Source organism: Trichomycterus rosablanca, chromosome 14, assembly GCF_030014385.1.
Source record: "Trichomycterus rosablanca isolate fTriRos1 chromosome 14, fTriRos1.hap1, whole genome shotgun sequence".
NCBI classification, from domain to species: Eukaryota; Metazoa; Chordata; class Actinopteri; order Siluriformes; family Trichomycteridae; genus Trichomycterus; species Trichomycterus rosablanca.
Window position 1 is genome coordinate 26,553,127 of NC_086001.1, and position 25,176 is coordinate 26,578,302.

Below are 25,176 nucleotides of genomic sequence, written 5' to 3' on the forward strand. Positions count from 1 at the left end.
ATAAAAAAGGAGCAGGAAGAAGATGGAAGTTACTTCTGTAAGTAAATGTGGAGCAATTTGCCATGTTAGTACAGTACAGTGTGGTTAGTATAGTAGAAATAATAAGGGAATGTGGATAGTGGGATTAGAACCTGTACTGTACCGTACTGTCCTGTGTAGAAGTGCTGATACTTCTAGTCTGGATTAAATCTAAGTAGTATTTATTTGTGGTAACTAAACCCACAACCTTCAGTTGCCTCCAGTTGTTGAGTTTCTTCTTCACATATTGATGAATTTCAGGTGAAGGAACCTCGATCCCTGTGGAACACGTCACCTCTGAGGAACACCTCACCCCAGAGGACCAACAGTGTGGAGGTTTCCAGATGAAGCCTGTGAAGAAGGAAGAACCTGAAGATAAAGATGAACTCAGTAAGATATTTTTTATCTTGAGTAAAATAAGATTTGGATTGAATAGAATCAGAGGAACCTGGGATGAAGCATCATACAGTGAAAGCTTGTATTGTGCTCATGCAGATCAGTGTGAGCAGGAAATGATGAATGCAGGATGAATCACGTTACAGGACTTTAGCATCAGATCTCAGTTTAACAATTACTAACAGTATTTATTATTTATAATGTTATAAATGTATTTGATTATTTATAATGTTATAAATGTATTTGATTATTTATAATGTTATAAATGTATTTGATAATTTTCTGCTTCAGAACTGAACAAGGATTTCTGCTGCTCCTCGTGTCCACGTTCCTCTACAACCCAAAATCAGCTCCACAATCACATCAAGAGCTGCAACCATGATAAATATGAGACTCTGGTGAAGATTAAGACTGAACATGAGGATCTGACGCCCACCAGAAGCTCCAGTAATCAACAAACGTCCTCTGGTACTGTCAGCATTAACACCTCTCTCAGTCCCACACAGGAAGAAGGAAACGTCTGCTCACAGTGTGGGAAGAGCTTCAGTACCCAGGGTGCTCTCAAAATACACCAGCGCATTCACACTGGAGAGAAACCATATCAGTGCTCACAGTGTGGGAAGAGTTTTAATTGTCAGAGTGTTCTCCGAAGGCACCAGCACATTCACACTGGAGAGAAACCGTATCAGTGCTTACAGTGTGAGAAGAGTTTCAATACAAAGAGTAAGCTCAAAATACACCAGTGCATTCACACTGGATAGAAACCGTATCAGTGCTCACAGTGTGGAAAGAGTTTTGATAAAAAGAGTGATCTGAAAAGACACCAGCACATTCACACTGGAGTCAAACCATATCAGTGCTCACAGTGTGGGAAGAGTTTTAATACAAAGAGTGCTCTCAAAATACACCAGCACATTCACACTGGAGAAAAACCGTACCAGTGCTCACAGTGTGGAAAGAGTTTTATTACACAGAGTGAGCTCAAAATACACCAGCACATTCACAGTGGAGAGAAACCGTATCAGTGCTCACAGTGTGGAAAGAGTTTTGATAAAAAGAGTGATCTGAAAAGACACCAGCGCATTCACACTGGAGTCAAACCATATCAGTGCTCACAGTGTGGGAAGAGTTTTAATACAAAGAGTGCTCTCAATACCCACCAGCGCATTCACACTGGAGAGAAACCATATCAGTGCTCACAGTGTGGAAAGAGTTTTAATACAAAGAGTAAGCTTAAAATACACCAGTGCATTCACAGTGGAGAGAAACCATATCAGTGCTCACAGTGTGGAAAGAGTTTTAATGGACAGAGTGATCTGAAAAAACACCAGCGCATTCACACTGGAGAGAAACCGTATCAGTGCTCACAGTGTGGGAAGAGTTTTAATGTACAGAGTAATCTCAAAATCCACCAGCGCATTCACAGTGGAGAGAAACCGTATCAGTGCTCACAGTGTGGAAAGAGTTTTAATATACAGAGTAAGCTCAAAATCCACCAGCGCATTCACACTGGAGAGAAACCGTATCAGTGCTCACAGTGTGGAAAGTTTTAATCAACAGAGTGCTCTCACAACACACCAGCGCATTCACACTGGAGAGAAACCTTATCAGTGCTCACAGTGTGGAAAGAGCTTTAATGGGCAGAGTAATCTCAAAAAACACCAGCGCATTCACACTGTCGAGAAACCATATCAGTGCTCACAGTGTGGGAAGAGTTTTAATATACAGAGTCATTTCAAAATACACCAGCGCATTCACACTGGGGAGAAACCGTATCAGTGCTCACAGTGTGGAAAGAGTTTTAATAGACAGAGTGCTCTCAAAATACACCAGCGCATTCACACTGGAGAGAAACCGTATCAGTGCTCACAGTGTGGAAAGAGTTTTAATATACAGAGTAATTTAAAAAAAACACCAGCGCTTTCACATTTTACAGAAATGATGCTCACAGTGTTGGAGCTGCGTTGCACATTTATCAGCACTTGGACACAAGTGTGACTCATCAGATTGTACCAAACAAGCTAAAATATAAAAATATAGTGAGTGAGTGAGTGTTGGGAAGAAATTATTAATAGTAAACTATTACTGGGAAATAATGTGATTATCTATAGTGGAGTGAATGGTGGGTAGAACCAGGAGGTTTAGAGCCTGATGTAAGTGAATGCTATCAGTTAATAGTGGAAGTGAATTGAAAATAAAAGGTATTGGATCGGCTAGCATATATTGGTCTTAGTGATACTGTGCTTGATTGGTTTTCTTCATACATTTCTAGACGTGTACAGTATGTTCACAGTAACTCCTGTTACTAGTGGTGTCCCTCAGGGCTCTGTCCTGGGGCCTCTACTATTTATAATTTACCTGCTTTCCATTGGACGTACTGTATCTTTAGGAAATACAACATTTAATTTTATTGTTATGCAGACGACACAGAGCTATACCTGTCCACTGTGCTCACGGCTACTCTTCCTCCTCCATCTCTCTCTGATTGTCTAATAGAATTAAGAACATGGTTCTCTTACAATTTTCTCACATTAAATGCTCATAAAACTGTAATTCTTCTTCTAGGTAGAAAATATCCTCTCTCTAAATCTAATACATTCTCAGTGATGATGAAGAACTCAGTCGTCTCTCCTTCCACTCACAATCTTTCATTTCATGCACATATTAACAATATCACACGATCTGCTTATTTCTATTTACGTAACATAAATCGTCTATGTCCATTCCTTTCTCCTAGAAGTGCAGATGTTCTTGTTCATGCCCTGGTCACATCTCAAATTGATTATTGTAACTCTCTCCTTTTTGGAATACCTCATATGGGAGCTAGAGCTTTTAGCTACTCTGCCCCACATCTCTGGAACTCTCTCCCTTTTGACATTCTGACATTGATTCAATCCCTAGTTTAAAAACATCCCTTAAAATGTATTTCTTTAAACTTGCCTACCCTTAATCTGCGTCGTTAATTAGTGTGATTGCCTATGGGCAATCAGTTTTGTACAATCTGATGTTTTCATATACTTGAGCAATTGTTACAGTCTGGGCAAATGGCCACCTATCCAGTCTAGAATTAGTATTGTTATGGTCATTTATGTGTCATTTATGTATTTTGCTTGTTTGCTAATAAAATATCTACATATTGAACCTTAACTCTCGGTCTCATTATTGATTCCTGAAAGCTTCTGTCCTGTTTTTAGATAAATAAAAACATGTCCCAGTCAGTGTACTGAAGAGCAGAGAAGGCTACCGCTAGCCAGGTCTTTACCTGTTTTAGTTCTGGTTTGTAGCGACTGGTGAGCGGTCTGTACGCTGGAATCAACATAACAGAGGTGTGGTCTGAGTAGCCACAAAGTCCACATAGGAGTGAGTAAACTGAGTAAATTGTTCAGCTCACGTATGGCACTGAGGTAAAAGATATTTGGTATAATAAGAACATCAACATTTTTCAAGGTTGTCTCCATATAGATATTATATCACTAATTACACTTAGCACTGATTGCTAAGTGAAGTTCTGTGTTCCGCTGTATTGAGGATATCGACATTTTCCTCAGGCATGTTGTTACATTTTAACAAAAAGCATCCATTTTTTGCTAAGATAACTACATTTAGCATTGTTATTGTACTGGAATTCTGGGTTCAGCTATTTGTGATATCATAATATATCAATTATTACACTTAGCATTGATTGATAAGTGGAATTCTGTGTTCAGCTCTATTGAGGATATCAAAAGTCTCCATACTGGTAATATATCGCTAATTACACTTTGAACATTGATAGTTTGTTGATATTCTGTATTCAGATGTATTGGGAACTTTAACATTTCACTCAGGTATGTTGGTACATTTAAACAAAAAGTCTCCATATTGCTAAAATACAGAGGTGGAAAGAGTAAAATTAAAAGTACTATTACTTTAATACATTTTTACTTAAGTACAAGTAAAATTACTAGTCTAAAAATGTACTCAAGTAAAAAGTAAAATGTAACTCATTTAAAATGTACTCAGAATAAACGTTACTTATTACTTTTTTAACAGTGGGGGGGGGGGGGGTGTTTCCTGTGGAATGCAAACTTTTTCAAACTGTATAACCTCTGAAGTTGGCATTAATTGTGGATTCTATAGACCAGCCTCCTTTTCATCACCAACAAACATCAAACAACATCATACTGCAAATCCCATAACTCAAAACAAGTCAAGGTAGTAGTTTAAAAGTGACAGTAAGTCTGTGTCTGTTTCTGTTGCTTATTCTGAATTGTGTTTGTTTGTAAACTGTGAATTAGTTCTTATTCTGGTCGTGATATTAGTGAATTAAACCTACATCTCTCTGATGGTCTGACCGATGAGCTGTCTGTTTTGACATGCTGCTTAAGCTCTGTTAGCTCAGTCGGTAGCGCACGAGACTCTTAATCTCAGGGTCGTGGGTTTGAGCCCCACGTTGGGCGAGTATCTTCATTTATCATCTACTGAAACCAAAAGGACGTTCTTCCACTTTGGACAGCTGTTCTCTGGTGACTTATCAGGTGGATGTTTGTGCTTGTAGGACTGTTGTTTACTGGATGTTTTGCGCCACAGAGACACAGACGTTGGTACACATGGGTCACATGACTTGCTAAGGTTTACCTCAGGCTATACCACCCTGTTATTCTGCAATCTTTAATTCTGGCTTTATTTCACCTAATGAACGTGACATGACCTTTATAATTGGTTACAATCAATTTTATCAATGGCAAAAATAAATAAATAAAAATAAAGAGAACTGCTGTGTAATTTAGTGAATTCTTGTACTGCACATGGCAGAAGACTAGAAATTTAGACTGTGTAGAATAAAAGTATTCTACACTGTCATGTATTTTTCTTTTAAGAATAAATAACTGTTTATGTTTATTTGTTTATTAGGATTTTATGTTTTACACTTTTGGTTACATTCATGACAGGAACGGTAGTTTATCTTCACACAGGGTTCATTAGTTCACAAGGTTATATCAAACACAGTCTTGGATGATTTAGTGTCTCCAATTCACCTCACTTGCATGTCTTTGGACTGTGGGAGGAAACCGGAGCACCCGGAGTAAACCCATGCAGACACAGGGAGAACATGCAAACTCCACACAGAAAGGACCCGGACCGCCCCACCAGGGGATCAAACCCAGGACCTTCTTGCTGTGAGGCGACAGTGCTACCCACTTAGCCACCGTGCCGCCCAGAATAAGTAACTGAAGGGCTGTCAGGGTAGAATCGGGTATGTGGGTATATGCCCTGCCCTTGTACACAGGCCGGTTAGCTCAGTTGGTAAGAGCATGGTGCTAATAACGCCAAGGTCGTGGGTTTGATCCCTGTATGGGCCACACCCACTTTTTCTTTTATTACAGGTTTAAAGTTGCATAAAACAAATGTTTGTACAAATAATATAAAACCAAGGTACAAAATAAACATTTCACTTATTTATTTCTAGCATCACTAGATGGCGACAATGTCTGTACATTATTTTGAGCTTCAGTTTAAAAGTCAGTTGACTGTGTTTTACTGTAGTAAGAATTAAAGTATGAGCTGATCTTTGTCTCATTGTGTAGCTTTGATGAAGAAAAAGCCGCTGGGTCAGTGTGTAACAGGAGGTTTGGAGTGAAGGTGGGTGTGTGTGGATAAAAGCTTCCAGCACCTGGTATTCCCAAGCGGTCTCCCATCCAAGTACTAACCAGGTCCGACCGTGCTGCTTCTTATAGACGTCTAGCTCAAGCCTACATACAAATACATTGACCGTGAGTTTAGACGTCCCACTAAACAACCAAGGAAACATTTGCTGACATTGGATTCAAAACCAAACTCTCATCACACACAGGACTCGGATGGAATTTACAGTGTAACAAACACATTTATTCATCAATAAAGAAACACTTGTCTCCTGACCCCTAAGTTGGTCTTGGTCAATTGGTCACCTCCAAGATAAGAAAACACCTGAACTATCACAATAGTATTTATTTATTTTTAAATGTAATTTTAAAACATGTCAGTTCAGTCTGTATTAGGATTTATATGAACTGGGTTTTATGCACTAGAAGATGGTGGGATAATTAAACGTAAATATGAGTATTTCTTTTGACAAAGGAGTTTAGCTACCACTAATTTGGTCTATAGATAAACACAAAGAACAAAGACTCATGATAATAGAACAATGCAACACTGTTCAGTCCACAGCCCTCCATTCACACTTTCTCATGTACATTCTGGTTGAGGACGGTTCATTATTTGCTAAGTGGAAATCATCTAAAGACTAGAATTTTGGAGTGTAGACCTAGACGTGTTAAAGTAAGAGGCTATTAATTTATGAAAACTTCAAAAACACCATAAAGACCAGGGTAAAATTCTTCCACTTGAAAGTAAAAGTTGTTCTGTGTTTATTAAAGTAGATTAAACTTGAATAATGAACAAAAACAGATTCAGATCTGAGGTTGGTACATTACACCACATTACATTTGATGATTAATGATCATATTCATACCATCATGTACATTTGATAATTGAAGTAGAACAGTTCTAGTGGATATTTGAAAATGAAACACGACTTCAGTCACAAAAACGTAACTTCTGTGTGACCGTACTGGTGTCTATTAAAAATGTTGCTTCCAGTAAAACTTCATCCGCACTGTAAGCAGCAATATGGGTCATCCTCTTATGTCAATGCGCTGGTGTGGTGTACTTAAAGGATATTCCTTTCACTAAAGTTCTTTTCAGACAGTGAACTGTGATATGACCTCTCCCCTGTGTGAATGCGCTGGTGTTGTTGGAAAACATAATGTGCAATAAAATACTTCCCACACTCTTAACAGTGATGTAGTTTTTCTATGTGAATACGCTGATGCCGTTTGAGATTATATTCATGAGCAAAAATCTTTCCACACTCTGAGCAGTGATACGGTTTCTCCCCTGTGTGAATACGTCGGTGTACTTTAAGGGCACTACTTTGAGTAAAACTCTTTCCACACTCAGTGCAGTTATACGGTTTCTCTCCTGTGTGAATACGCTGGTGTATTTGAAGGGTACTACTTTCAGCAAAACTTTTTCCACACTCAGTGCAATTATAAGGTTTTTCTCCTGTGTGAATACGCTGGTGTATTTGAAGGTTACCCTGTCGAGCAAAACTCTTTCCACACTCTGAGCAGTTATAGGGTTTTTCTCCTGTGTGAATACGCTGGTGTTTTTGAAGGTTACCCTGTGCAGCAAAACTCTTTCCACATTCTGAGCAGTAATATGGTTTTTCTCCTGTGTGAATACGCTGGTGTTTTTGAAGGTTACCCTGTTCAGCAAAACTCTTTCCACACTCTGAGCAGTGATATGGCTTTGCTCCTGTGTGACTGCGCTGGTGTATTTTAAGGGCACTGCTGACAGCAAAACTTTTTCCTCACTCTGAACAGTGATACGGCTTCTCTCCTGTGTGAACACGCTGGTGTACTTTAAGGTCACTACTTTGAGTGAAACTCTTTCCACACTCTGAACACTGAAATGACTTCACTCCTGTGTGAATGCGCTGGTGTTTTTGGAGCATAGTCTGACGAGAAAAACTGCTTCCACACTCTGAGCAGTAATACGGCTTCTCTCCTGTGTGAATGCGCTGATGTTGTTTGAGACTACTCTGCATAGTAAAATTTCTTCCACACTCTGAGCAGTGATATGGCTTCTCTCCTGTGTGAATATGCTGGTGTTGTTTGAGATTACTCTGCTTAATAAAACTCTTCCCACACTCTGAGCAGTGATATGGCTTCACTCCTGTGTGAATGCGCTGGTGTTGTTTGAGATTACTCTGCATAGTAAAACTCTTCCCACACTCTGAGCAGTGATATGGTTTCTCTTCTGTATGAATGCGCTGGTGTCGTTGGAGATGACTCAGCGCAGTAAAGCTCTTCCCACACTCTGAGCAGTGATGAAAGTTCTTCATGTTTATGCTTTGATAAGACTGTAGAAACTGTTTCCTTGGAAAGCAACAGAAACTAAGAAACAAGTCGATTAATTAGAATTACTTTTACTACATTAATACCACAATAATATTAAACTCATCACCTAGTAATAAAAACATGAAATTCACTTCACGTCTAAGTGAGAATCTGAATTCAAAGAACATCAGGATAAAATACTTATAAATACTGCAGATATTAATAATTAAATAACTATAAATAACTTGATATAAATAAAGATATAAGAGATCTGACTTTCTCAACATCAGTCCTGCACCAAGCAAATCTAATCCAGTTCATGACAGGACTAATAATTAGCTCACAAGTGTAAATCTTTGGTGTGCTGGGAGTAAAAAGGGCTTCATAAATCACCACAATTATGAGCATAAAGCTATTTTAAACAGTCTGAATATATTAACCTGATAATATTAAATAACATCATAAAATAAAAACAACAACAAATGCAACATAAATGTAAAAGAAACAAACAAGAAAACCCTTTACCTTCCTGTTAGAATCCTGGCAGTCACTTTAACAAAGCTGGTGTCTCCAGCAGGTCGTTTCTAATGAAGAACGTGCAGAAGATCCTTCTTACCAAGTGACTCAGCTACAAGTCTAGAGTTTAGTCCTTAAATAGAGCTGAGGACAAAGACCCAAGACCAGTTAAAATATCTGCATTGGTCAATCATCAGACAACCATTCAAACCTTCTTGTGTGAAGTACTAGCTCATTATCTATGGAACGTGTGCAAATTAAGTAGATGGAGCCACAAAGCATGATGGGTGAAGTCAAACTACACCTATTTATCTCAGCAGAGAAGTTATTTACATTTAATCCTAAACACAAACAAGGAATTGAAAGGCTATTCTGTAAAGTGAAATGACATGAACTTAGATAAAGCTTTTATGATAAGAATCTAAGTCATGTAAAATGCTGTATGTATATTTGTGTGAATTAGTTTCTACTGTATATGAGGAACAATAAGAAAACTATAACAGGAAACAGATTTTATCTGTATTTATGATGTAGAAATTTTAAGTATTATTAATATATATATAAGAAATATTTTAAGCACTTTCTACATTCTGAGCAGTGATACGAGCTCACTGAGAAAACATAAATGTTAATAAAGAGAAGGAAATAAAAACCTGAAAATAAGACCTTTACCTTCCGTTCAAATCTTGTTAAAACAGCTGAGAATTAGAGCAGTTCATAACTACAAGAACACAGACTGTACTTGTACTCGGTCTGTTTACAGCAGCGACTGCCCCAACCTTATATGCAGTTGATTTGCATAACGACCGATCACCCGCCATTGCATAACAATGGAACCAGTGATCAGGTCCATATTTAAATCACAATTGGGGTAAATGTGTGTCTTTTTCCCCAATCATGTGTAAAAGACACACATGGCCATTGTAATTAGTGGTCATTGTGAATTGCATATGGACCTGATCACCGGTTCCATTGTTATTCAATGGGCGGTGATCGGTCGTAAACATAAATAAAATTGAATTAAAAAACAATATAAAAAAATAAAACAACAAAACCCTTTCAATGGATAAAATAAATAGAGAAGAAAAAGATGAACCTGAAATAAAAATGCAAACTAAACCTTTTTTATAAACGTTTACCAGGAAAAGTGAAGGTACAACCTAAAGCTAACACATACTAAGCTACAACTTACAGCCACACCTGAATCAGATAAAGACAGACCATGGGAACCAGGTGATGATTGATGTTAGGCTCTGTGGCATCAGGGGAATGTACCATCTCTCCCTGACGCCACAGGCCTTACAGAGCAGAAACGAGCTGTGCCTTTAAGTACCTGGCCAGCTCGTTAGGGCGAATGGGCTACACCTGTGCCTTCCCTTATTTAAGGGATAGGTGCAGAGCTGTAGCCGTCGCACCTTCTGCTCTTGTTGGCTGATTCTTTTTTCTTTCTTTGAGTTTGTTTGACACTGCGGTGTCCTTTTATGTTTATTGTTTTTTATCTTTAGGTTGTGCCGCCGCACTGTGCCGCCGCCGCCGTGCCGCTGCCGCCGGGCCACCGCTAGTGGGCGCCACCACGCCGCCGCCGCCGCCAAGCTGCCGCCATAGTGCCGCCGCTGTCGTGCCGCCGCCGCCGCCTGGTTGCCGCCCTCAGGTCGCCGTCGGGCCGCTGCCGCCGAGCCGTCGAGCCGCCGTGCCGCCGCCACCTAGAGACCCCATTATTGCGCCCAGAGGAACGTGACCCCCTCCCAGCTACCGCTGGTGACAGCGTCACGTTCCGCCCTCTGGAGCGCATGAGCAAATGGCCACTTCCCAGCCACCCTGGCTGGTGACAGCGCCTTTGCCTTTAACTTTTGAAACCCGCAAATCAATCACACCCGGTAGCTGGCATGGCTCTAGCCAGCATAAGTTGCTGGAAAGCGCCATGCCACGCAGCTATTGTCGGTGTTACCCCCCCTTCTTCGGCCAACAGCGCGAGGTGTTCCATCTCGCGAACCCACTCTTTGCTTCAATAGCGCCGGGAGCGAGTCTGCCACTAGCGCCGCTGTGGCAGGCTGTTAAAGCTCCCGGTCGGGAGGCAAGAGTCCTGGGTTCGCGCCTCGCGCTTCCCCTTTTCTTTTGTATGCTTTTTTTGTTCCTTTTCAGCCCCCGACGTCCGGCTGCCTTCGGGATTCCCCGAAGTGTTTTTTGTTATTGTTATTCCTTTTATTTTATGTATATTATGTTTATGATTTAATAAATAAAACCCTTTGTAGTTAAACCTCCGCATCCTTGGGTCCTTCCTCCCCACCTCATAACAATTGCAAGCAGGAAGAGCAAGGAATGATTTGTTTTTGAGGAACTTGGCTTCCATATATTTAATTGTTTGCTGAATATTGAAGGCAAACACAGAGTATCACATCATGACCACAAGTTTTTTACTGATATGTTGACAGTTTTGAACAGGAAATACAGACTACACAAAAGTCTTAGACTCCTAAGATTATATAGGAAGTTATAAACAATCATAGTACAAACAATCATAAATACAGTAAAAAGTAAAAAAGTAGATGTATGTGAGCTGGTGTGAAGAACGTTTGTTTCCAGATGTTCTCCTTGGTTGTATGAATTTGTTAAATCACCAGCACACTTAATTTAAAACAATGTGTTGATTAACCAAACTAGGTACTGGATGATAACCACAAATAATATTAAACTATACATTCACATACAGAAAAGCACTACTTACTGTATTAATGTTTTATAGCTTTTAAACTCTCATTTTCTCAGGTGGCTAAAACTGTTGCACAGTACTGTAAGTGTTTCACATATTTCCTATTTAGTTGTTTGCTAAAAGACAGATTGAGAATAAAATATAATAACAATTATCTATATATGTTTGCTTTTTTCTAGATATTGAGCAGTTGCAGGCAGTCTGGGACGTCTTAGACCAGGTTAAGGAACACAAAGGACTCGAGAGTGGACTTCCAATCCCAAATGCTAGACCTGCCCAACATGAGTTATACCCAAACAGTGGACCAGACTGGCAGCAGTTCAACAGGAGGCAAAAAAGGACTTGAGGACGTGAGGAGTGCATCAACTCTGTTACGTTTGGAAAGCATGTCAAAGTTCCAGAGGGGAAGAAGAGGCTGGATAAATCCAAAGTGAATGGAATACTAAGTAAGTATCTTTTAGCTTTCTCATTTCATACTGAAGCAACCTTAGATGTACACAGTGTGGGTAGCGGTCATTACATTGTGGTCAGTATAACCAGTATAGCAGTGCTGTGGATAGATGTGTTGTAGACTCTTAGTACTCATTTATAAAGCCAATCACTGTACATACGTTCATTTTATTTTCTACTGCAGCTTATACCATGATCTGTGGTAAACTGCATGGATGGGAACCAGTTGAGAAAGACAAACTGAAGAAAGCCGTTATCAACAAATGTCGTAATGTCTCAAATTAATCCTGTTGTTGTGAAATCTTCTTAAATTCAAACCTCTTGACATTTGATCTAGAGAAAGTTTTATTCCTTTGAACAAAATTGCATCATCCAAGAAATAATGCTTGAATCAAGCACGACTATCTTTCATAGGAACCAGACACTTTCATTAGGTAAAATTACTTAAAACTAGTTAAAACAAGCATAAAATGATATGACATATATAGACTAGATTTAAGATGATTTCACTTGTGAAGATGTGATGTGTGTTATGAACATAATATTAAATTGATATTAGCTAAACATTTTAGACTGTTTTCTGAGGTGTTTATATGGTGTCAATAACTCAGTTGCTTTAGATTCTATCTGATTTATTATTGTAAGTTGTTTTGCTGGGAATATTGTATTACTACTACTGTCAGCTGTATAACCCATTTATCTGTTGTATAATGATTACAGTCCCACACCACATACTGCATTCTTAAATATTTGCTACAGTTCAGTTGTATTCAGTTGTACATTGAAGTTTCAGCACCTGAAATTGTACTTCAGCTGTTATTTCTGTAATATGTTATTTTTTACTATGCAAACTTGGAGAACTGTCAAATAAAAATAATATGATATAGATAGATAAGATAGAACTTTATTAATCCTGATGGAAATTGTTTCATTACAGCAGCAAAACACAGAACTCTAAACAGAACTCTACACATATTGCACAATTCTAGAATATAGAAGAAAAACAGTAAGGGAGGAATATACAGGGGCACCGCTATATACAAATATGGAGTAAAAACAGTATACTGTATCAATAAAGTATCAATATACACATTTATTATTACCATTATAATTACCGCTGCCATTATCACCACTGTTATCAACATTATTACCATTACTATCACTAGATTATTAATAACAATAATAATAATGACAATAACAAAATGTGACAGCAAATTTGGGGTCTAGAAAATAAAGTGACTTCAGTGAATAAGTGGTTTACGATCAAGGAAAAACAGCCCTAATCAGTCCAGCAACATTAGATCTGGCTGCCTCGACTGTGAAAAGACTCGTTGTAGTCTGATGGCGGTGGGTAAAAAAGATCATTAAAGATTTTATGGATTTTACTGTTTTTACTTCAAAAGAAAGGAACCAGATCCTGAACCAACCCCTATTTCTGAACCCAGCCTTAAGATTAGAATGTCAAGGAGCAAAAATACAGACCCTGTAGCGGTGGTAAAATATTAGTCATCTTCTGAAGTATTTATTAACTGAAGTCAGGTGTAATGCTGGTTAAGGATCAGAATTTAGGCTCTAAATCGCTGTTATGATACGAAACAGAAATATAAGAACATTTTCTGATTGTAACATCTAAACATTAACAGCTTATTAGAACTGTACAATGTACTGCTTTTAATAAAGAGTGAGCAGTCGTAGCCTAGTGGTTAAGGTACTGGACTAGTAATTAGAAGGTTCAAACCCCACCACAGCCAGGTTGCTGCTGATGGACCCTTGAGCAAGGCCCTTAACCCTCAACTGCTCAGACTGTATACTGTAACTGTATTGTAAATCGCTTTGGATAAAGATATCTGCTAAATGCTGAAAATGTAAATAAAGAGACAAAATGAATATTGAGCAGAATTAAGTTCACCTTATTGGTCCGGCCCTCCACAACAGTCCCAGTTTCTTATGTGGCCCCTGATTTAAACACTATTTTTTTGGTACCCTTAAACTTTATAATAAAGGCCTTTTATATTGTCACATTTCTAGAATGTATTTGTAACCTACATGTTGTGTACTATCATTATGAAGTGGAATTGTTCTGTGGAAACAATAGAATTCATTTTAATAACAATAACAATTCATCTAATCAAGATTATTCCATTTAATAACAATCTAAATTAAAACGGAAATGAGCTTAGATTACACTTTAGTTGACTTTAAATTTAAAGTAAAATCATAATGTCCAGTTATTACCAAACCTGTTATTTTAAAGCCTGAAATTCTATCCTAAATAGTTCCGCCAGACGCTTTTACCGTAATGTTTAGTATACGCACATCTTCACAAACAACGTGGGGGCTGATTTGACTGAGCATTTTGAAGTGGAGGCTTGACCGCAGTAGTAATCAAACAGTTCACAGACACACAAGTGCACAGTAAATATTTCTACACCATAAATACAGATAAATCTATAGGTGGGTGTTTCGTCTTATAGTTTTCTTATTGTTCCTCATATACAGTAGAAACTAATTCACACAAATATACATACAGCATTTTACATGACTTACATTCTTATCATAAAAGCTTTATCTAAGTTCATGTCATTTCACTTTACAGAATAGCCTTTCAATTCCTTGTTTGTGTTTAGGATTAAATGTAAATAACTTCTCTGCTGAGATAAATAGGTGTAGTTTGACTTCACCCATCATGCTTTGTGGCTCCATCTAGTTCATTTGCACATGTTCCATAGATAATGAGCTAGTACTTCACACAAGAAGGTGTGAATGGTTGTCTGATGATTGACCAATGCAGAGTTTTTAACTGGTCTTGGGTCTTTGTCCTCAGCTCTATTTAAGGACTAAACTCTAGACTTGTAGCTGAGTCACTTGGTAAGAAGGATCTTCTGCACGTTCTTCATTAGAAACGACCTGCTGGAGACACCAGCTTTGTTAAAGTGGCTGCCAGGATTCTAACAGGAAGGTAAAGGGTTTTCTTTATATTTAGTTTATTTTACATTTATGTTGCATTTGTTGTTCTTTTTATTTTATTATGTTATTTAATATTATTAGGTTAATATATTCAGACTGTTTAAAATAGTTTTATGCTCATAATTGTGGTGTTTTATGAAGCCCTTTTTTACTCCCAGCACACCAAAGATTTACACTTGTGAGCTAATTATTAGTCCTGTCATGAACTGGATTAGATTTGCTTGGTGCAGGACTGATGTTGAGAAAGTCAGATCTCTTATATATTTATTTATATCAAGTTATTTATAGTTATTTAATTATTAATATCTGCAGTATTTATAAGTATTTTATTCTGATGTTCTTTGAATTCAGATTCTCACTTAGACGTGAAGTGAATTTAATGTTTTTATTACTAGGTGATGAGTTTAATATTATTGTGGTATTAATGTAGTAAAAGTAATTCTAATTAATTGACTTGTTTTTTCGTTTCTGTTGCTTTCCAAGGAAACAGTTTCTACAGTCTTATTAAAGCATAAACATGAAGAACTTTCATCACTGCTCAGAGTGTGGGAAGAGTTTTACTACACAGAGTAATCTCCAACAACACCAGCGTATTCATACAGGAGAGAAGCCATATCACTGTTCAGAGTGTGGAAAAAATTTTACTATGCAGAGTCATCTCAAACAACCCCAGCGCATTCACACAGGAGAGAAGCCATATCACTGTTCAGAGTGTGGAAAGAATTTTACTATGCAGAGTCATCTCAAACAACACCAGCGCATTCATACAGGAGAGAAGCCGAATCACTGCTCAGAGTGTGGAAACAGTTTTTCTCGTCAGAATACACTCCAAAAACACCAGCGTGTTCACACAGGACAGAAACCATAATACTGCTCAGAGTGTGGAAAGAGTTTTATTCAAAGTAGTGACCTTAAAGTACACCAGCGTGTTCACACAGGAGAGACACCGTATCACTGCTCAGATTGTGGGAGGAGTTTTGCTCAACAGGGTCACCTTCAAAAACACCAGCGTATTCACACAGGAGAAAAAAACATATTACTGCTCAGAGTGTGGAAAGAGTTTTGCTCAACATGGTACCCTTCAAAAACACCAGCGTATTCACATAGGAGAGAAACCATATCACTGCTCAGAGTGTGGAAAGATTTTTGCTCATGAAAATAATCTCAAACAGCATCAGCGTATTCACATAGAAAAACGACATCACTGTTAAGAGTGTGGGAAGTATTATTGCACATTATGTTCTCCAACAACACCAGCGCATTCACACTGGAGAGAAGTCATATCACCGTTTACTGTCTGAAAAGAACTTTAGTGAAAGGAATATCCTTTAAGTACACCACACCAGCGCATTCACATAAGAGGATGACCCATATTGCTGCTTATAGTGCGGATGAAGTTTTACTGGAAGCAGCATTTTTAATAGACACCAGTACGGTCACACAGAAGTTACAGTTTTTGTGACTGAAGTCATGTTTAATTTTCAAATATACACTAGAACTGTTCTACTTCAATTATCAAATGTACATGATGGTATGAATATGATCATTAATCATCAAATGTAATGTGGTGTAATGTACCAATCTCAGATCTGAATCTGTTTTTATTTTGTATTCAAGTTTAATCTACTTTAATAAACACCACAACTTTTACTTTTTTTTTTTTGTGAAAGAATTTTACCCTGGTCTTTATGGTGTTTGCATAAATTCTTCATATTATGAATGCTAAGTTTTCTCTTACTTTAACACTTCTAGGTCTACACTCCAAAATTCTAGTCTTTAGATGATTTCCACTTAGCAAATAATGAACCGTCCTCAATCAGAATGTACATGAGAAGGTGTGAATGGAGGGCTGTGGACTGAACAGTGTTGCATTGTTCTATCATCATGAGTCATGAGATTTGTTCTTTGTGTTTATCTATAGACCAAATTAGTGGTAGCTAAACTCCTTTGTTAAAAGAAATACTCACATTTACATTTAATTATCCCAACATCTTCTAGTGCATAAAACCCAGTTCACATAAATCCTAGTGAAGAAAAGGTTGACTACAGATGATTTGTTGTTGGTGTTTTTGTACTAAATGCCGGTGAAAGAGCCACGTCCGGCACTTACTTGTGGCCCACATACCACATGGAATGATGGCACAGATGAGGGCCAGATGCGGTTGCCGGAACTCGGCCGTTTTACAGCCATAAAAGGGCCACATCTCAGCCACCTTTAAACCAGCAGGGCCAGAAATGACCCACAACTCAACCACATGTAAAACAACTGTTACCATGCCATATGTGGCCCAGATCCAAATTTTACTGATGCCCCTCTCCCAATCCCATTAATCATCACACCCTGTGATTTAATAATCATCACTTAATCATGTTTTCCATCAATATAACAATACAACAAACATTTAAATGTCTCACCTTATTCATTGTTTCAACTTGATGCACTGAGTCAAAATAACTTAATATGTTTATTTTATCCATTTTAGAAAATGAACTATCTAGTCAAACGTTCAATTCCTCACTATTTTAACACACACTTTTAAGTTCATAAAACTTCAGCTATATTCACATAACTTATTGTCTAAAGTTAACAGTGCTTATGTTCGTCATTTCTAGACTTGACTAATAAATGTTTCCCAGTTTCTTTAAACTTTATAATGAATCAACTTACAACTTCTGTTTATAAATATCATTTATTTAAACAACAAATATTTCATAAGTTTTCACCTTGGCTCTTGGTACATCTTTTAAAAACAGCAATGTGTACCCAAAATAAAAACAGTAGTATTATTCCTTGACCATTTCCACTTCATGAAAGGGATCTTCAGAACTCTGCAGAGGGAAAAAACAAGAATGCTAAATTGTGTTCTCAAAAATGTATGTGAATAAAATTATTATCTGGATAGGGAGATATTTAGCTCTCTTCATTCATCCCTACATAGCTCAATTAAACCCAATTACAACTTTAAAAAGAAAAACAAATTCTTTAACGCTCAGCAGATCAACACAGTGTAAAAACGCACATTATTACAAGTCATTATTTACTTTTGAAAGTGGATGGCTAACGAATTAGCTAGCTAGCTAACAATCTTTTCCACTATTAGCTTACCCGAGCACGTGTCACGAGTGACTAAATTGGAGGAGTAGTGAGTTAATTGGTGACACCTGGGAAGGACGCGACTGTGGAGAGATGATAGGAACGGGCGGGCGGCGGAACGAATAAAAAAGGACGAGTGGACAAGTCCGAAAAAGAGGGAACGGGACACAGGAAGCCGGGATGGGAGCTGCACGCGGAGAACTACAAACGAACTAACACAGAATGAGAGAGAGACAACGGAAAGGGATCGCTTTGCGAACTAAAGACGGCGTCGGCTGGTCGACTATTCTGCTGGTTCGAGGATGAGGCGGACTTAGTCCGAGTGGCACGAGAATGATGGGAGCCACTAAGGGGCCGGAGCCAACAGATTGTGACGCGTGTCGGAGATGCGGAAGGGTGAGAACGCTCACCCTTCCCAAAGTTAAGTGCTTGCTCTCTTATATGTGTAAAGAAATAAGCGCTGTGTTTGTGCAGTGTGCCTCCGTTCCCGTATTTTAAAGTTTTAACGTTAAGCCGCCTTATTTGTGACTCTAGAGGTTTTAAATGAACTTTTAGCCATAGTAGCTTATGTCTAATGAAGCTTGTACCAGTGGATAGGTTTTTCCTTTACATCGTTTTGTGGTAGTGTGATTTATTATTTGTTCATTTGATAGATTGGAGAGTGTATTATTAATGACTTATTTTGCATATGATTTGAGTATATTTTTGTGTGTTATAAAACTGATCCCATTTGTATAGGTTTTTATGTAGACTTAGGCTCCTATGTGTGTATGCTAGTCCCTGACCTAAGTCATAGTGTAAGGTGGTAGTTTCCTCTCTGTGACGGTAGAAAGTGTCGCCTTTAGGAAGGTAAATGTATACCCTTCTTTCTCTTTTCTTTGTAGTGGCGGTTTTTGCTGAGTAAATTGGACTGAGTCTGTTGTCGTCGTGCAATAGGACTTTTGGACAAGCCCACTTTGTTCTACTCCCTCCACTGGCAGCTCTGGGACCCAAGGGATTGTGATGAACTTGATGTTTTAATTGTCTTTTATTTCTGTGGTAATAAAAATTTTAAACTTTGTAAATTCCTGACTCTGTGCATCACTGACCATTTCTGCTGCATCCCCAAGTATAACTATACCCTTGTTGTAAGGTGGCTAGTAGGTTTTTCCCCCCTACCACCTGGGTTACACACGCATGCAGACGTTTCGTTTAAAAGCAAACCAAAGTTTATTTCACCACAGTTAACGTTCCGTTATACTCATTACAGCACAAACCAACACAACCATTATTTAAAATATCTGCCATAGACCCAAGTGGTGTATTAGCTAACTGTTAACCTAATGTTAAGTAAACATAACGAAATGAGTAAATCCATCAGTTCTGTCACATTTAATGGTCGACATACACAATTTCACTTTTTATCACACAGGTTTTAAACTTTGATAAACTCACCTGCTTCCCGCCATTGATGCTTTCAGTAGTAAACGCTCCAACTTGCCAAACTTCAATCCGCCTCAAACTGTAGTCTAGAGTCAGGTGTGTCCCTCCGCCGCTAAATGTAGTCCACTATCGTATAACGTGTGTTATTCTTGTTTTTATCAGTATTAATATTAATGGCTTTTCGTCTTTTCTGTCTAACTCAAAAATGGTCCCACCTATAGGAATCGCCCACTCTTTCCCCACCTTTTGTTTAACTGATAACTTACAGACATGAGTTAAATGAACATTGACAACATAGAAAAACTCACAAGTAGTCAAGACAACTGATTATTTTATGTTAGATTTTCTGAAAACTTAATAACCTGAGTTCAAAATCCAAAACTTGTCGTGACAATTTGAGTTGAAAAGAAGAAATGAGTTCACATAACTTATTGAGGCTGAAATGTTTTACAGTGTATCTTATTATTCTTAGTTACAGTAGTAATATTAATTTTCATTAATTTTGCAAAAAACTTGTCGTGACAATTTGAGTTGAAAAGAAGAAATGAGTTCACATAACTTATTGAGGCTGAAATGTTTTACAGTGTATCTTATTATTCTTAGTTACAGTAGTAATATTAATTTTCATTAATTTTGCAAATGTTGTCGTTTTTGTTTTATTTATTTGCAAATTAATGCATTTGAATGCTTTAGAAAGTGGGACATTACCATTTTTAATATAAGAGCCAGTATTACTGGCTCACTTAGTTTGCCAGTGGTGCCATGTCTTTGCCAGATGTGGCCCAGATCTGTTTTGGGACATGTGGGCCATATAAGCATTTCCTATATGTGGGCCACTTTTGGCTCATATGCTGTTTGCCGATGCCGGCAGTGAGCCGGCAGTGTCGTAACGTTGCCAGAAGTGGCCCACATCCGTATGCTATCTGGGTCAGCAGCAGCAGCTGAGCGGTGTGTGTGGTTCTCTGTGTGTTTTGTCACTGTTTCAGGATCTTTTATTTGAAAAGGGACATAAAAAAGTGTTTAGTTATTATTTTAAGTAGTGTTCACTTTTAATCTTGGTGACGCCGTGTGTGCAGGTTTATCAGCATAACAACCTGTTTATTACTCCTCTGTTTGAGTAGCGCAGTGGGCAGAGCGCGTATTTTTCTGCCCTAGATTTGAGTCCATTTAAGGGCGAAACTACAGCATTTTCTCACTGCCCGCCTAAGCAACTCAGCCAGAACCGGGGCTGCATATCAGTGTGTTGGTGTCACTGGATCATTAAGCTCCACTTGGCTACAACTATTAAGATTCTGGAGTGTATATGTGGGAATTTGTGCACGTCCGGATGTGACAAAAATGCCCAGGTTTTATCCCAAGTTAAGTTGAGGTCAGGGCTCTGTGACACTGGAGTTTCTTTCAATCTTTCAAAAAACTTTTCGTCATGTAAAACAGGAAAGGACCTTCCCTAAACTGTTGCGCTCTGTTTAAATCGTTGATTTACTACACCTGGGACTGGGAGAGTCCTGATATTTACCGTACAGGTATGTCCGGGTGGTATTTTAGAACGTGGTGCAACAGCGACATCTAGAGTTTACATGCGGTGTACCGCTCAGAAATATAAAGAACACTCGCTCTGTTAATAACAGTGCTGCAGGGTCCTAGTGCCCTATAGTTTACCTTAAAATAAACGCTAATCACAACAACCGATAAAATAAAAACATTAGTTTAGCACTACTTGCAAAATTGATGTAGTGATAAGCATATATGTATATGGAAATATGTGAACACTAGCTGGCAGTAGTGAGCAGCGTACAGTTTAAGTTAATGTAAAAGGAATAAGAATGTTATAGCGACATAGATGAACCCAACATGAAGTTGTTTTGTTCAATAAAATTGTTCAAGCTTAACAACATGTTTCTTTATTGAATAAGAGAAACATTACATGGTACCAGGAGTGTTTGCTGTGATTGCGAAGTAAGCGACGGTCAAAATGGATAGTGTAAGACCTCCAGCTGCTGTGAATTGGACTGGCAATGTAGACGCGGAATGGCACTCCTTTAAGCAAAGATTTAGGCTATATCTACATGCAGACGGTCTCCAAAATAAACCTGATGCACGGAAGATTGCACTGCTTCTAAGGTATTTAATACCTTTATTTTCGCGGAGGAGGAAGATTAAGAAAGTTATGACAAAGTTGTGGAAAAGTTTGATGAACACTGTTCACCAAAGAAAAATGAAACTTTTGAGAGGTATATTTTTCACACACGTATTCAGCAGCAAGGAGAAACATTTGATAGTTTTGTTACCGATTTAAAGCTAAAGGCTAAAACATGCAATTTTGGACTGTTACATGATTCATTAATTTGTGACCAAATTGTTTTCGGAGTAATGGAAAAAAAATTGAGAGAAAGATTGCTTCGAGAAACAGATTTGACTTTGCAAATGGCATTAGGAATATGCCAAGCAAGTGAATTAGCCGTACACCACGCCAAAACATTTGGTGAAGGCTTGAGGCCTGTACAGCATGAGGGTGCAGTGGTAGCAACACTGACGGGAAAAGAACAGAAAAAAAAATCATATAAAGCAACACAGAGAAGGACGGAAGATTCTTTTAACTGCAAAAGATGTGGTAAAAATCATGCAGTAAAACAGTGCCCAGCATACGGGAAAAGATGCTCCAAGTGCAAAGGCCTAAATCACTTTGCCAAGCAATGCTTTACAAAAAGCAGAACAAGTAAAGAACATGTGCATTCAGTGGAAGACACAGACCTCGAAGATACATTTTTCGTTGCAATGGTAAACCAAGAAAATGGTGCAAAGGAAAACATGCAAGTTGAAATAAATAAAGTAGTTAAGGACAAATGGATTGTACCACTGTCTGTAAATGGGACTGTAATTCCTTTTAAATTAGACACAGGTGCAAAAGCCAATTTGATAAGTGAGACTGATCTAAAAGGGATGAAGGTAAAGCCACAAATTCACAAAAGCATGGTGACACTCAAGGCATACAATGGACAGCAAATTGAAACTAAAGGTACTTGTAGACTTGCTGTTAAAGTCATGCATAGGGAATATAATTTGATGTTTGTTGTGGTTCCAGAAGGACATGACTCTCTCCTAGGTGACAAAGCTTGTGAAAACCTAGATTTGGTTAAGAGAGTGTTCAATGTTAACACTACCAATGTACAGCATAACAGTGTGGAAACTATACTACAACAGTTTCCAGAAGTGTTCGAAAGATTTGGCACTCTTCCATACACATACAAAATACAACTAAAAGAGAATGCACAACCTGTTGTACATGCACCAAGGAGAATACCAGCTCCTCTTCGTAATAGTCTTAAACAAGAACTAGACAGAATGACATCTCTAGGTGTTATAAAGAAAGTGGAGGAACCTACAGAATGGGTTAATTCAATGGTGTGTGTTAAGAAACCTAATGGTGCACTGCGTATATGTATGGATCCAAAGGATCTGAATGCAAATATAAAGAGAGAGCATTATCAAATTCCCACTCGTGATGAAATAACAAGTGAAATGGCAGGAGCAAAGTACTTTTCAAAGCTAGATGCTTCACAAGGATTCTGGCAATTGAAGCTTCATGAGGACAGTACAAAGTTATGTACGTTCAACACACCTTTTGGAAGATATTCCTTTCAGAGAATGCCATTTGGAATATCATCAGCTCCTGAAATTTTCCACAGGGCAATGGAACATGTCCTGGAAAACATTGAAGGTGTACGTGTATACGTACGTGTATGTGTTATGGGGTTCAACTCTGGAACAGCACAATGAGAGACTCAATCGAATGGAAAAGCTGAGAAAGGTGTGCAAATAGTAAAGCAGCTACTCAAGAAAGCGAAAGACAGCAATGCTGATCCCTACTTAGCTTTACTGAGTTACAGAGCTACGCCACTGGAACATGGTATGTCACCGGCTGAGATTTTGATGGGACGTAAGTTACGTACAACATTACCACACATGGCTGGAAAGCAAAAGCTGAAGCATTTGCAGAAAAAACTAATGAGACTGAGACAGGGGCAGAAAGAGTATTATGACAGATCAACAAGATGTCTACAACCCCTTTCACAATATGACACTGTCAGAATTAAGGACTCACATGACTGGAACAAGAAAGCTACTGTTTTGAGTGAAGTTAGTCCAAGATCGTATACTCTCAGAACAGAAGATGGACAACTGGTCAGAAGAAATCGCAGAAGTGTTCTGAAAACAACAGAAGGTTTAGAAGTGCAACCTCATGATGATGCAGATGTGACTGTTCCAGATAATGTGTCATCACAACAAAATACAGTCACATGAAGAAACTCAATTACCTGTGTTGAGAAGGTCCTCAAGAAAAGTGAAAGTGCCTGATAGACTAAACTTGTAATTTTGTGATTAATGATGTGTTAATAATTGAAGCAAATTTAAGTGAATGGTTTATAGGTTCCAATTTATATTTTGTAATGTAAAGTTCATTGCTCATATTGTTAATCTTCAAAAAAAAGGAGGATGTAGTGATAAGCATACTGTATATGTATATGGAAATATGTGAACACTAGCTGGCAGTAGTGAGCAGCGTACAGTTTAAATTCATGTAAAAGGAATAAGAATGTTATAGCGACATAGATGAACCCAACGTGAAGTTGTTTTGTTCAATAAAATTGTTCAAGCTTAACAACATGTTTCTTTATTGAATAAGAGAAACATTACAAAATACATTAAATAAAAAGTAGCATATCGCTTTTATTGTCCTACCAGAATGACAACGTTTGAAGCCCAGGTCAATAGGACCTGCTAGATAGAGAAGGCTCACTTGTTTGTTAGGTTAAGTCCAAAAGTGGGTGGGGGGATCGAACCCACGACCTTGGCGTTATTAGCACCACACTCTAACCAAATGAGCTAACCGGCCGACCCACATACCTGAGTCTACACTGACAGCCCTACACTGATTCTACACTGACAGCCCTGACGGCCATCGTACAAGGTCAAGGCATATACCCACATACCCGATTCTACACTGACAGCTCTTCAGTTATGGACCTGCCACACAGAAACGATGGAGAGCTTTACTGTTGTTGAGCAGAACAGATCTTCGTGTGAGATGACTGAGGTTCATGTATTTTTCTTTTAAGAATAAATAAAAGCTGATGCTTTTAACCTCATACTTTCCTAATACTTTTATTCTACACACTCTACATTTCTTTTAGTCTTCTGCCATGTGCAGTGCAAGAAATTACACAGCAGCTCTCTTTTTATTTATTTATAAAGATCATGCCACATTCATTAGGTGAAATGAAGCCAGAATTAAAGATGGCAGAAGAACAGGGTGGTATTCTTACTTTCAGTGATTAAATTATTCAGGAAAGTCCTGATACACAGCACATGCTCACCTCACACTCTCTCAGCCACCTTTAATCGTAAGGGGGGTGTGGCCCACCTGTTTCCAGATAATATACACTGAGGTTCAAGGCATAATGGAAAGGGTTCAGTAATTGTGTAGTATTTTAAAAGAATTGTTTGTTTGTAAACTGTGAATTAGTTCTTAATCTGGTCGTGGTGTTAGTGAATTAAACCTACATCTCTCTGATGATCTGACCGATGAGCTGTCTGTTCTGACATGCTGCTTAAGCCCAGCAAGCTCAGTCGACACATGTGACTGCTCCATCCCAAAATATAATCGCAAATCATTGTTTACA

General features: G+C 38.3%; 1 protein-coding gene and 1 pseudogene across 1 annotated transcript; one reads left to right on the forward strand and one right to left on the reverse strand.

Annotated features, from left to right (window-relative positions):
• The first annotated feature begins 1,112 nt into the window (after positions 1-1,112).
• Positions 1,113-15,847, forward strand: LOC134326254 (zinc finger protein 665-like; annotated as a pseudogene).
• LOC134326822 (zinc finger protein 79-like) lies at positions 7,304-8,161 on the reverse strand (the record flags this gene model as incomplete). Its single annotated transcript, XM_063008976.1, is given in 1 exon segment — positions 7,304-8,161. A coding segment is annotated over 1 exon segment (858 nt), but the record flags the coding sequence as incomplete, so codon positions are not given.
• Positions 15,848-25,176: the final 9,329 nt, after the last annotated feature.